Source organism: Pezoporus wallicus, unplaced genomic scaffold, assembly GCF_028554395.1.
Source record: "Pezoporus wallicus isolate ANWC-B61680 ecotype Strahan unplaced genomic scaffold, APGP_CSIRO_Pwel_v1 contig_8143, whole genome shotgun sequence".
NCBI classification, from domain to species: domain Eukaryota; kingdom Metazoa; phylum Chordata; class Aves; order Psittaciformes; family Psittacidae; genus Pezoporus; species Pezoporus wallicus.
In genome coordinates, this window is record NW_026636259.1 from 39659 (window position 1) to 53070 (window position 13412).

Sequence of the window (13412 nt, forward strand, 5' to 3'; positions counted from 1 at the left end):
CTCGGACGGGGCGGGACAAGGGAGGAAGGAGGAGCGAGAGCGGGGCCCAGGCCGGCGATGGCGGAGGCGCTGTGGAGGACCCCGCCGGGCCGCCTGGCCCCGCCGCACGTTTACCGCATGGCCGGGGCGCTGGGGGCCGAGCTGCGCCGCCTCTCCGCCCGCTTCGGACCCGAGGCCGTGGCCGGGCTGGTGCCGCCCGTCGTGAGGCTGCTGGAGCTGCTGGAGGCGCTGGTGGCCCCCGACGGGGAGGCGGTGGGGCCGGCGGGCGGGCGGCAGGAAGCGGAGGTGAGCGGCGGATAAGGGCTCGGTCCCTTCGGGGGTCCCCTCTGCCGTGGGGCAGGAGGCGCCGTGGGGACTTGGCTGTTCTCGTCCCTATGGAGTGGCTCTGAGCCGGTTGTCCCTGTCCCCTGGGATGGCTCTGACCCAGCTGTCCCTTGTACCCATGGGGGTGGCTCTGACCTGGCTGTCCCTTGGGACAGTTCTTACCCGGCTGTCCCTGCCCCAGTGGGATGGCTCTGGCCTGGCTGTCCCCATCCCCTGGGGTTCCTCTGACCCAGCTGTCCCCATTTCCCACGGGATGGCTCTGACCTGGCTGTCCCTATCCCCTGTGGGATGGCTCTGATCTGGCTTTCCCTGTCCCTTGGGGCAGCTCTGACCTGGTTGGCCCTGTCCCCTATGGGATGGCTCTGACCTGGCTGTCCCTATACCCTATGGGATGGCTCTGACCTGCCTGTCCCCATCCCCTATGGGATGGCTCTGACCTGCCTGTCCTCATCCCCTATGGGATGGCTCTGACCTGCCTGTCCCTATCCCCTATGGGATGGCTCTGACCTGCCTGTCCCTATACCCTATGGGATGGCTCTGACCTGCCTGTCCCCATCCCCTATGGGATGGCTCTGACCTGCCTGTCCCCATCCCCTATGGGATGGCTCTTACTGTGTGTCCCCATCCCCTATGGGATGGCTCTGACCTGGCTGTCTCCATCCCCTATGGGATGGCTCTGACCTGCCTGTCCCCATCCCCTACGGGATGGCTCTGACCTGGCTGTCCCTATCCCCTATGGGATGGCTCTGATCTGCCTGTCCCCATCCCCTATGGGATGGCTCTTACTCCCTGTCCCCTCTGACCTGCCTGTCCCTATCCCCTATGGGATGGCTCTTACTCCCTGTCCCCATCCCCTATGGGATGGCTCTGACCTGCCTGTCCCCATCCCCTATGGGATGGCTCTTACTCCCTGTCCCCATCCCCTATGGGATGGCTCTGACCTGCCTGTCCTCATCCCCTACGGGATGGCTCTGACCTGCCTGTCCCTATCCCCTATGGGATGGCTCTGACCTGCCTGTCCCTATCCCCTATGGGATGGCTCTGACCTGCCTGTCCCTATCCCCTATGGGATGGCTCTGATCTGCCTGTCCTTATCCCCTATGGGATGGCTCTTACTCCCTGTCCCCATCCCCTATGGGATGGCTCTGACCTGCCTGTCCCTATCCCCTATGGGATGGCTCTTACTCCCTGTCCCCATCCCCTATGGGATGGCTCTGACTCCCTGTCCCTATCCCCTATGGGATGGCTCTTACTCCCTGTCCCCATCCCCTATGGGATGGCTCTGACCTGCCTGTCCCCATCCCCTATGGGATGGCTCTGACCTGCCTGTCCCCATCCCCTATGGGATGGCTCTGATCTGCCTGTCCCCATCCCCTATGGGATGGCTCTGACCTGCCTGTCCCCATCCCCTATGGGATGGCTCTGACCTGCCTGTCCCCATCCCCTATGGGATGGCTCTTACTGTGTGTCCCCATCCCCTATGGGATGGCTCTGACCTGCCTGTCCCCATCCCCTATGGGATGGCTCTTACTGTGTGTCCCCATCCCCTATGGGATGGCTCTTACTCCCTGTCCCCATCCCCAGGACCCGGAGCAGCGGCTGTGGGAGGCCGAGCGCCGGGAGCGTTCCCTGCGTGCGCGCCTGTCCCGCCTGGAGGAGCAGAACCGGCAGCTCCTGGGGCAGCTTGCGGAGAGCCAGTCCCAGGAAGGTGGGTGTCCGGGGTGGGGGTGTGCTGGGGAGGCCGTGGGTACCAGGGCTGCTGAGCCCCGTCCCTGTGTGTCTGTGCCCAGATAACGTGGCACGGAAGGAGCGGGAGGTGATGCTGCGGCTCAAGGAGGTGGTGGACAAGCAGCGGGATGAGCTCCGTGCCCAGGCCCACGAGATCGTCTGCAAGAGCCGAGACACGGAGGCGGTGAGCGGATGGGGTGCGAAGGGTCTGGGCCCCCCCCCCTTCTCGTGTCACCTCCCCATCGGTGCTGGTGTCCCTTGTTGGGGACCCGGAGCTGCTGCCTTCGCCTCACCTCTGCGCTCCCCGGGCCCTCCAGCTGCAGGAGCAACTGCACCGCTTCATGGCCATGAACGAGGAGCTGCGGCACAAGGTGGCCGTGGTGCAGGCGCAGCTCAGGAGCGCGCTGGAGAAGAAGTCGGACCTGGAGGCTGCGGTGCTGCAGAGCCAGAGGGAAGCGAGCAGGAGGAGCAGGAGCACCTCCGAGATCCAGCAGCCGAAGCCCAGCCTGGTGAGGGCAAGCCTGAGCTGACGGCAGGAAAAGCCAAGCGGGTCTTAGAGGATGAGGAGGGTTTGCTGTGTGTGGCGGTGGGCAGTGGGCTCCGGCGCCTTCATTCCCTAGACATTCCCATCTCTGCCAGCCATAGGGGGGGCACTTTGGGGTCCTTGCCTCCTGCTGACCCGTTTCCCATCCCTCCAGGAGGAAGCTCCATCCGCCACAGAGGAGCCGCAGCACGAGGATGCGGGCAGGAGCCCTGCTCACTGCTGCTTCTCCAAGGAGGAGCTGCAGCAGATCCTGCAGGAGCGGAACGAGCTCAAGACCAACCTGTTCTTGGTGCAGGAGGAGCTGGCTTATTACCAGCGGTGAGTCCGGTTCCCCCTGGTGCCTGCAGCCCATGGCCCATCAGAGCCTGCTCCCGGTGCACTCAGGGTGCCCAGCTCTCCCTTCACTTGGCTGCCTCTTTCCAGGGAGCTGCTGAACGAGGAGAGGGTTCCCAGCTTCTTCTTGGATGCGATGAAGTCAACCATCAAAAGGCAGAGGAAGAAAATCAGAGCCAAAATGCTGGGAACAACGGAGGAGGCGGAGAGCAGGTGAGTCCAGTCCTGCTCCATCCACCCTGCAAGGGAATTCCCCAGGCACGGAGCTGCCTCCTCCCTGCTTCCACCTGGAAGATCAAAGGTTTAACGTCTGCAGCTGATGCCTTGCTCTGGCTTCACCCTGGGAGCGTGGCAGGGGCTGGGCTCCTTGCTGCACCTCTTGTCCCCAGTCACACGTGGTCCATCCAAATGCCTCCCATCCATGGATATGGCAAAAGGGAGGTGAGGTGGTGGCCGTGGGACTGCTGCTCCTGGCACTGATTTGGAGGCTGTTCGATGAGAGCCATTGAGGATGGCAGCAGAGATGTTGCCTGGAGGCTCTGCAGGACGTTATGGGCACCGCTGGCCCCACCAGACTTGTCACGATGGGGAGGGCAGCACTTTGCTGGGCACCAGCCCCAGCTCTGCCTGTGTGCTGGCAATGGGGGGGGTGTGAAGCCTGTGCTAAAGCTGCTGTATGGCACGGGGGGAGCTGGGTCTCACTGCCTTTTGGGGGCTTTAATAAAGGTCTGGAGGGGGCTGAGCTCTTCTGTGCTGCTGAAGCCTGCTGCTTGCTTGTGTCGGGGTCTCTGCTGGCCGCAGGGGTGTTGGGCCTGGTGAAGGTGGCTGCTGCCCTATGGATGCTGCATCTCATGATCCCTGCTTCCCTGCAAGGCCAGGATGTCACCCACCTCAGTCCCATAGTGCTGATGGTTGGGCTCTTCCCCCAGAGAAGCATTTGCCACGTGGGGTTTGATGCTCAGAGGCTTTAGAGCAGGATGTGGCAACCAGGGACACATCATTGAGCCAGCACTGGGGGTTGAAACTGGTGTCTGAAGAGCCTTGAGATCACGCAGGCAGGGCTGGGCTTGCCATGGAACACCTATGTGGGACGTGAGCAGCACCGTGGCTCTGCAGCAGGTCCCAGCTCTGCTCCACGTGTCCCTGGCTCTGCTTGGCTTGGGGGTGCCTCCTCCCGTGCCGAGCCTGTAACTCCCTTTGTGCTGCAGCGATGAAGATGAGGGCTCCTGGCTCCCAGCGCGCGGCGCAGACTCTGTGGATGCTCATCCTCATCCTCCCGAATCCAGAATTAGGAGCTTGTAAGTTTGCTGGGAAAGCCGATGGGGAGGTTGGGATCCCATCGCATTCCCTGGGAAGACGTCTCCCCCCACGGCTGTTATCTGCTCTCCCTGCAGCTTCGGGCTCTGGTATCAGGACAGCAGCAAAGATCCCCCCCCATCCAGCAGCCCCGTAGCCTGGGAAGTCATCGACTCCCTGGACACGCAGCTGGAGCCGGAGAGCGATCCCACAGCCAGCTCCCCCCACAGAGCCACAGCACCCCCCTGATCCCATGGGACCGGCCTCACTGCAGCACTTCCTGGTGGCACAGCCGCACTGCCTGCTTCCCCACGGCATGGGGATGGGGATACTGGGACACTTGGCCGTGGGTTTCCAGCCTGGATCAGCACCTCCATCGGCCACCCTTCCACTGTGCTCATGGCTTAACCTCTGGGGGTCTCCACTTCTCTGTGCCTGCAGCTCAGCACCACCGGGGTCTGCACCCGCTTCCCATCCACTCGTGCCTCTTGCCATCAAACACCTCTCCCAGATCCTGCCTCGTTTCGTTGGGGTTCATCCCTGCAATGTGAAGGTGGAGTTGGGGTATCCGGCATCACCACACTGCACCGGGTGCACGGATGCTCCCGGAGCTGGGAACGGCCGGGATCAGCACCATCAGTGCCACTCTGTACCATTTTGTACCGGGACCTCTTCCTGCTGTTGTTGGGAACTGGAAGACAGGAGCAATCCTCATGTTCACAGGGAAGCATCCGTCCCCTCAGGTGCTTTCACTTTAGAACTGGAGTTGGAAATAAATCAGTCCCGTTTCTCCTCCGAGGTACCCCTGCTTGGGATGATGCTGCTGGGATTCCATCACTTCCCATGCACAGGCTGACCCTTTCAGTGGGTCGGCTCCAATGGGAACGCGGCTCCATGGGCGCAGTGCTGGCTATGGAGGAGTTAAGTGTGAGGAGCAGCTTCCAGCCCGGGTTATCCCCCCTGGCTGAGCTGGCCTTGGGTAGGAAAAAGGTGTTTCCTGTGCATCTGCTGACACAAAGCTCCTGGGGACGGGGAGAGGTGGGACAGGGGCCAGCAGCGGTTCAAAAGGAACACCGTGTCCCCATGGGGGACGTGGGGACCCCACTTAGCTCCTACCAGGGGTCAGCAGTGCCATAGGGCAGCTCACAGTGGTGGGGGCAAGGGGATGCAGCAGGGACCTCATGTGGATTGGGGGGGGGGTGGGTGGGCATTGGCTAAAGCAGCTTTGGGGGTGATGGAGGATGGCCCAAGGGGGAGCAGGACAACCACGGGGGCGATGTTCATGGAGCACCAAGCCCCCGGGCACCCGTTCCTGCTGCCGGGGTGGCACCAAGGGCCAGGAATAGCCCCTGCGGCGGCATTCCCGGCCTCCCGTCCCCTGACGTCGGGATCGCGGCGGCTCCTCCCGCGTTTCCTCAGGAAGAAACCCAAGGCTGGCGGGAGGAAGAGGCCGCAGCACGGGAGGGACGGACGGGACGGGACGGGACAGGCGGACGCCAGCACTGGGAGCTGCAGGGACTTGGGCCCTGGTGCCCTGGTGGGATGGGGAACGCGCGGCACCTCCTCTGCCTCCATCTGTGGCTGTGGGTGCAGAGCTCTGCGCAGGAGCTCGATCCCGACGGCAGGAACGTCTGCAGGTGGGTGCCATGGGGGTCCCTGCTTGTGCTCCTCCGTCTCATGGGGCCTCTTGGCAGCTCCATGGGGCCGTTGTCCATGCTCCGTGGACAGAGACCTGCTGCTTGGCACCGCGTGGATGCGTCGCGGTGATGCTGGGGAGCGCGGCTGTTGGTACCCGCGGATGTTCCTTAACCTCCTCCAGGGGTTATTTCTCGCACAGGGCATTGGGATGGGATTTGGGAGCACTGGCAAAACTTCCCCTCAAGTGCCAATGGGAAACATAGGCACAGCAAATCCCAAAGAGCTTTTGGAGCTGCTTTCCCCTCCGCTTTGCTGCTGCCTCTCCCTTTGGTCTCACCATCCATGGCAGCGCCTTTCATCACCATCACTTTAATGCCTTCCTTCTGTGTTGCTGGTGAAGCTTTGGGCTGCTCCCAGAGCATCAGGGACCCGATACGGGCTTCACAGTGGCAGATCCGTGCTGCCTGCCCCATTGCCTGCCCCACCGCCCACCCGGGCTGCAGCCTCTTGAATTTCCTTCTATTTTACTGGTTTCCTTCCGGAGCAAAGCCCCCGGGGCTGCGCTGCCTCTGCCTGCCAGACCCAGCCAGGGTGTTTGCTGTGCCTTAAGCAATGCTCTGAACCCACCCTGGTACCCTCATCCCTGTGGATGGTACCCTCATCACTGTGGCTCTCTCCTCAGGCTCCCCACCGGCCCCGCGTGCTGTCCCGGCTGGAAGCAGGAAGGGCAGGAATGCACGGCCGGTGAGTGATGGAGCCCCACAGCTCTCTTTGAGTGGGGTGTTGTGTTGTAGGGACCCCAAATGCCCGCTGAGTGAGCTTGCTGATGGTGTGGCTTGGATGGAGCGGGAAGCGGGACGGTGGATTCCCCATGATGCCCCAGTGTGATGCGGTCCAGCAGTGGGGTGCAAGCACAGGGGACCCCATCCTGCCCTGATGTGATGCTTGCCCTGTCACCAACAGCACTGTGCGAGGGCGAAGATGCCTGCGGGGCGGATGAGGTGTGTGTGAGACCTGGGCTTTGCCTCTGCAAACCCGGCTTCTTCGGAGCAGACTGCAGCTCCCGTAAGTACATCCCATGGGCTCCCCCATCCACTTCACCATCCTTTGGGGGGGGGGGGGGAGCTGCCAAGCTTCCCTATGGCCCCCATCATCCTCACCACCTCCTTCCCTCCGCAGCCTGCCCCGAGCAGTACTGGGGACCCGACTGCAAGCGGAGCTGCCCGTGTCACCCCAACGGGCGCTGCGATGCGGCGAGCGGGCGCTGTACCTGCCACCCCAACCACTGGGGTGCCCTGTGCCAGTTCTCCTGCCAATGCGGTCCCCATGGGCACTGCGACCCCCTCACCGGCGCCTGCCGCTGCGAGCCGGGCTGGTGGGCGCCCACCTGCAAGAAGCAATGCCAATGCAACCCCTCCAGCTCCCAGTGCGACCCCGTGAGCGGGCACTGCCGCTGCCTGCCCGGCTGGTGGGGCAGGAGGTGCAGCTTCAAGTGCTCCTGCAACCTCTCGCCCTGCGCCCAGGAGACGGGCAAGTGTGAATGCAAGGTTGGGTTCTGGGGGCCCGCCTGCCAGCGGCGCTGCGACTGCATCCACGGCTCCTGCAGCCCCGTCAGCGGGCACTGCAGCTGCAGCCCCGGCTACCAAGGCAGGAGCTGCAGGGAGCAGTGTCCGCCCGGGCAGTATGGGTCTCAGTGCATGCACAGGTGAGATGGGGGCAATGGGAGGGTGTGGGAGGAACCAGGGGGTGCAATAAGACCTTGGGGGGGGGAATCATCATGGTTGTGTCTGTCTCTTTGGCTGGGGACCATCCTAGGGAGGTTTGAGCATCCCTGGTTGGATGCAGCATCCCTGCTGTCCCAAGAGAAACACAGAGGCATGGAATGGTTTGGGTTGGAAGGGACCTTAAAGCTCCTCCAGCTCCAACCCCTGCCACGGGCAGGGACCCCTTCCACCAGAGCAGCTTGCTCCAAGCCCCTGTGTCCAATCTGGCCTTGAACATTGCCAGGGATGGGGCAGCCACAGCTTCTCTGGGCACCCTGTGCCAGCCCCTCAGCACCCTCACAGGGAAGAGCTTCTGCCTAAGAGCTCAGCTCAGTCTCCCCTCTGGCAGGTTAAAGCCATTCCCCTTGGCCTGTCCCTACATCCCTTGTCCAAAGCCCCTCTCCAGGTTTCTTCCATCTTTAAGTACTGGAAGGCTGCTGATGGCAGCAGAAAGCACTGGTGTCATCCTAAAACCTGGTTGTCCTTGTTCCCATTCCTTGGCGTTGATAAAGCAGCATCTCTGCTTCCCTCTTGCCGCCACAGAGCATTAAGCCCCCATGGCCCCACCTGATGCTCGGTGCTGTTTCGGGGTGAAACCTGCGTTTGTGGGGGTTCCGTGGTGCGTGTCCGTGCCTCAGTGCCCCTGTGCCCGTGCAGCTGCGGGCGCTGCGAGCTCGGCCGGCCCTGCTCTCCCGTGGACGGGCTCTGCCCCGCCTGCCAGCCCGGCTGGAACGGGACCCTCTGCCAGCACCGCTGCCCTCCGGGCTCGCACGGAGACCGCTGCCTCCTGCGCTGCCCCCGCTGCCGGCAGGGGGATGCCTGCGACCCGGAGACCGGCGCCTGCCCGCGCTGCGAGCCCGGCTGGACCGGACCCAGGTACGGCCGGGACCGAGCCGCCCCAAAGCCTCGGGTGCTGCGCTGCGGGATGCAGGGGGATGATGCTTCCCTCTTTGTGTTGGCAGCTGCAACATCTCCTGCCCCGCGGGTACCTTCGGCGATGGATGCCGGCTCCTGTGCCCCGAGTGCGTCAGGGGGAGCTGCGATCCGGTGTCCGGAGCTTGTATCTGCCAGGCTGGCTACTGGGGAGCCAGGTACTGCCGGGAGCAAGGCAGGGATGGGGCCCCCGTTCTCCCCAGGGGTGTTTTCCTCCTTTCCTTTCTCTTCCAGCTGCAATGACACCTGCACGGAGGGGTATTACGGGGTGAACTGCTCCTCATCGTGCCAGTGTTCCCGGGGGACCTGCGACCCTGTGCGAGGCGACTGTGTGCTGAGTAAGGGCAACCTCAGATTTACCTGTGCTGTGCGTGGTGCTGGGACCCCACCTTGTGCCTCACGGCCCCACCATGAGCGGTGGGGTGGCTCTTTGGGGTTGGCAGCTTCAGGACGTGCTGGACTCAACCCATCTGCTCCGCACAGGTTTAAAGGACCACGGAGCTCTTGCAGCCGCCATCCTCGTCCCCCTCCTGCTGCTGCTGCTCTGCATCGCCTGCTGCTGCTGCGGAGCTGGTCCAGCAGACGCCAGGGACAGGTATTGCTTCCAGTTTGCCAGTCCTCGATGGAAAACCCCATCTCCTGCATCCCTTGATGTCCACATCCCCTGTGCAGGGCAGCCGTGGCGGATGACGGCGTGGTGGCCAGGATGAAGCACCACGTGCGGGGGGTGCTGGCGAACCTCAGCGCGATGATGCCCTGCTTCAACCTGGCTGGCTCTAAGCTCCCCAAAGTCACAGGTGAAAAGAAGCAGAGCTCCCCCCCCACATCGTCACCATCTGGGGGTGTCTGAGCTCACTTTTTGGGTGTCTTCTCCTCCTCAGTTTCGCACCACGACACAGAGATCCCCTTCAACCCCAGCTTCATCGAGCCGCCATCGGCCGCGTGGGTTTCAGACAGCTCCTTCTCCTCCTTTGACACCGACAATGAGGGACCCGAGTACTCCGTCCCTCCCAGAGAAGGTGACCTGCTCCTCCTCTACGGATCAATCCTGCTCCATCGCCACCCTTGGGTGCCCAAGGGATGGGTCCTGGGCATGGGCAGTGCTTGTTTTCATGCCCTTGTTTTCCTGCCTGTAAGGACACCCATGCTTGGCCTCATGTGGTGGGATGTGCCTGGTGTGGGGCAGCCACAACCTCTTCCCAGGAAAACATCCCCAGGGACAACCCTGTTGCATCAGCCTCTCTCCTGCTCATCCCAAGTGTGTCCCTGGGCTCCATCAGCCCTAACTCATCCCCTTCTCCCGCAGGCATCCCGCTGCTGGGGGGGGCTGAGCTGCAGGAGGGGGTATCCCCCATAGGCGAGGTGCTCCCGGATCCATCCGCCTTTGATTCCGAGGATGTCTCGCAGCCCTTCGCCATCCCTCGCACCTCCAGCATCGCCAAGGCCAAGCGCCCCTCTGTATCCTTTGCCGAGGGGACCAAATTTGGGATGATGGAGACCCCCAGCCCTGGGAGGAAGCCCAAGGCCCCATGGGGCCCACCCAAGCTGTCCCAACCCCCTGGGGACAAGGAACCTGAGCCCTGCACTGAGCGACCGGGCAGTGATTGCTACGAGAGCCCTGATCCCATCGGCAAGGGGGACGAAAGCCACCGGCCATCCCCAAGGGCCACCCCAGGAGGACGCCGGCGCGTGGTGTCCAGCACCAGGCACGTGGCACAGAGAGTGGAGGCCCTCGAAGCGGCTGCGAGGTCAGGAAGCTGGGAGGCGAAGGGGAAGGAGCCCAACGTCACCACCATCTACGTGACGGTGGGAACGGGCGGGCAGGACCCCAAGGCAGAGGGAGGTGGCGAGGGCCCGGTCCAGGCGGTGCTGAAGCGGTTGGGCAGCTTGCAGAGGGGCAAATGGGCTGCCAAGGAGGAGCCCAAGGTGAGAAAGAGCTTTGAGGTCATCCAGAAACCACCCCGCCGGGCCCTGGGGCAGCGCAGAGACTCGGTGAATAGCTGCAAGCAGAGGGAGAGCATCCCTGGGGCTGCCGCTGAGGCAAGCAGCAAGCATCAGCCTGGGAAGAGAAAGTCCTTCCTTCTGGCATCTCCCTCACTGAAGAGCATCGGGGACCAGGACGGAGGCTGCGATGCTGCAGGTGCCACGGAGAGGAGTAAAAGCCCTGAGTTAGTCCTCAGCCTCGAAGCAAAGGGATTTGCTGCATCAGAGGAAGAGCCCAAGTATGAGAACGTGATGAGCAGCGGCACTGATTCACCCCCCAGCATCACCGAGGGGCCAGCGGCCACCCCTGCGGCCACCTGAGCCACCGCTGCCTGCGCTGGTGGCATCTCTGAGCCCAGTGTGGGAGCTGAGGGCCCCCTCCGAGCTTGAACTGGAGAAGCATTGAGCATTCCCATTGATCCCTTTCCTGTTGCTGGGGTGGACCCTTGAAGGGTGATGTGATGCGATGATGGGTGATGTATGATGGGTGATGGTGATGCGATGATGGGTGATGTATGATGGGTGATGTGATGTGATGATGGGTGATGTGTGATGGGTGATGTGATGCGATGATGGGTGATGTATGATGGGTGATGGTGATGTGATGATGGGTGATGTATGATGGGTGATGTGATGCGATGATGGGTGATGGGTGATGGTGATGCCGAGAGCCACAGCAATGGCAGCCCCATGGGTTGGTGCTTCAGGGCTGTTTCCTGCTCCCCCCTGTCCTGTGTGCTTCACTTTGGACCTGCCACAACACAGCGATGCTCTGGATGCGGCAGTGGCACCTTCTAGTCTCTATCAGCATTGGGTTTGGGGGGCACGCATCTTCCTCATGAATGACAGTGGGGCTGCTGGGGGTTGCACACAGGTAAAAACCAGTTTCACCCCACTGGCTTCCACCTTTCCCTCTCCCAGCTCCATAAAGCTGCCTGGAGCCTCTTGCTGTAAAGATGCTTCTCTTGCTGGGAGGGATTATGTTGTGGAGAGGGGCCGGGGGTAGGTGATGGGCTGTGACAAGCAGCTTCAGTGAGAGCTGATTATAGCTGCTTATCTCGAAGGGTGTCTGGGTCTGCAGGGGTTTATGTGGGTCTCTCTGGCTGCCTTCATTCCTATGTACATGCATAGCACATGACAAGGCTCGCAGCGTGGCACGGAGTTTATCAATGGCCTTTTAAACTCCATGCAATACCAGGCTCCAGTTTTGCAAGAGCAGCTGTGGCACCTGGGCCATGGCCATCGACCTGTCCTTGCACATGGCGCTGATAAGGACATGACATGACATGACATGACATGCATGGAAAATTACATCGCCACGGGTGCCGTCTCCTCACCATGGGTGCGTGAGGTGGGATGGAGGGGCTGTAGCATCTCCAGCATGGCCAGAGGAGCTCAGGCAGCACAGAGAGATGGGCACAAGGGGGGTCAAGATGCCAGAGAGGGTTTGCAGCATGAACTGGTTTTGGATGTATCTAAGTCCAGAAGTTTCTTGTCCGTTCTGTTACTCACATGGTGTGGAAGCCTCTAGATGAAAATTAAACGTTACCAAAGCCCTTAAGGAGTTGGGTTTCCCATCCACCCCTAAGAAATACTCTCTAAAGTGTAGAAACCATCAATAGCCTGAAGCTTTCAGTTTGCTGGGTTTGATAATGTCCTGTTTCTATTGAATTCTGAAGTCTCACTTACAGAGCTGAACCCAGAGCAGTGCTGGAGACCGGAGCATCCAGAGCACCCACCCTGCAGCCTGTATCTCCCATCATGTGCAGAGCTCTGTGTGAGCCCTGCTCTGATGCTGCTGAGTTGGGGTTTGGGGCGTTTCAGCATCAGTGGGGTTTGCTTTTTCCCCGTTGCTTCTCATGGATGCTTTTCATGGATGCATCCCCGTGCTCTCGCGGGGATGAGCAGCAGGGTGCAGCACTCGTTCCTGCAGTGCCATCACGCACTGCTGTCATTACAGCACCAAATATTGTGGTATAGGAATAAACGCGCTCATCCTGGACCCGCGCACCCTCCTGCCCACAGCCCCGCTCTGTTTTGACGCTATGATACGACAGGGGCAGGGACAGCCCCACATGTTACTTATAAGCAGCCGTTTTTCCTGCCCTGATCCTATTTCCAGCCTGGGAGCAGAGTGATGCTGTGCCAGAAGGGAACGTCACACGAGCTGGTTCCCCCCGGGTACAGCATGTGAAGAGCTGACAACGGCCTTCTCTGACATGGAAACAAGCACCCGGCCTTGAGAAAACGCTGCCGTCACGTCCCAGGGGCTCAGTGCTAAGCAGGATGTGGCCCCTGCTTGAAGATGGGGAGAGGTGGATTTGCGGCGTGGGGCTGGTGTCTTCTCCCTGGGGATGCTTCCTGATGTGGTTTGAATGCTGGGTGAGGGAAGGCTGCAAGTCAGGGCTGGTGGGTGAGGGAGGAGTTAACATCTTCCCGTGCTGGATCGATGGCTGAATCCCACTGAAGCCAGCCCCCGGGAAGCTGTTCCTTCTATCCATAAGCAAAGAGGTGTCCGTGCCTTGCGGAGGTAGGAACAGCCTCAAGCCATCCCTAATGGCCACGGGGATCTGTCCCCATCACCGCAGCCTCATCATCTCCTTCCGAACTGCCTGAGCTCTGCTTTAGGAGAGGACCACATGGGAGCCTCCCTGGGTGGCCGGGCAGGAGCCGTCAGCTCCCATCCAGCCTAAACTGATTCCTGGCTGCTTTCTATAAATGTCTCTCTGTGTCAACGCTGTTCTTCAGCTCCACTTTGTTTTTCTTCTCTCCATGGTGTTTACTCAGGCCCCGGGTGTATTTATAGCTGGCAACAGATCATCTGATAGCTCCTTTGCTCCTTCTAGGAGAGGAAAACCAACCCCCCCCCC

At 61.5% G+C, this 13412-nt stretch overlaps 2 protein-coding genes across 4 annotated transcripts; both read left to right on the plus strand.

The window, feature by feature from the left end:
- Nucleotides 1–12: 12 nt before the first annotated feature.
- Nucleotides 13–4520, plus strand: RILP (Rab interacting lysosomal protein). Of its 3 annotated transcripts, XM_057399468.1 has the most exons (8): nt 13–285; nt 1909–2032; nt 2115–2236; nt 2370–2561; nt 2751–2914; nt 3020–3142; nt 4138–4227; nt 4324–4520. In XM_057399468.1, exons 1-8 carry the CDS (start codon nt 58–60, stop codon nt 4472–4474), a joined length of 1194 nt encoding a protein of 397 aa, XP_057255451.1. In that variant the 5' UTR covers nt 13–57; the 3' UTR covers nt 4475–4520. The 3 variants fall into 3 exon arrangements, with proteins under 3 accessions (XP_057255451.1, XP_057255452.1, XP_057255453.1); XM_057399469.1 differs by lacking the exon at nt 4138–4227; XM_057399470.1 differs by lacking the exons at nt 4138–4227; nt 4324–4520 and adding an exon at nt 3246–3331 and having other exon boundaries at nt 14–285.
- Nucleotides 4521–5485: 965 nt separating this feature from the next.
- SCARF1 (scavenger receptor class F member 1) lies at nt 5486–11194 on the plus strand. Its single transcript, XM_057399473.1, has 11 exons — nt 5486–5862; nt 6546–6607; nt 6827–6928; nt 7043–7568; nt 8284–8502; nt 8589–8717; nt 8794–8897; nt 9043–9154; nt 9232–9356; nt 9441–9578; nt 9866–11194. The coding sequence occupies exons 1-11, from the start codon at nt 5768–5770 to the stop codon at nt 10861–10863; spliced, it is 2610 nt and encodes an 869-aa protein (XP_057255456.1). The 5' UTR covers nt 5486–5767; the 3' UTR covers nt 10864–11194.
- The last annotated feature ends 2218 nt before the right edge of the window (nt 11195–13412 follow it).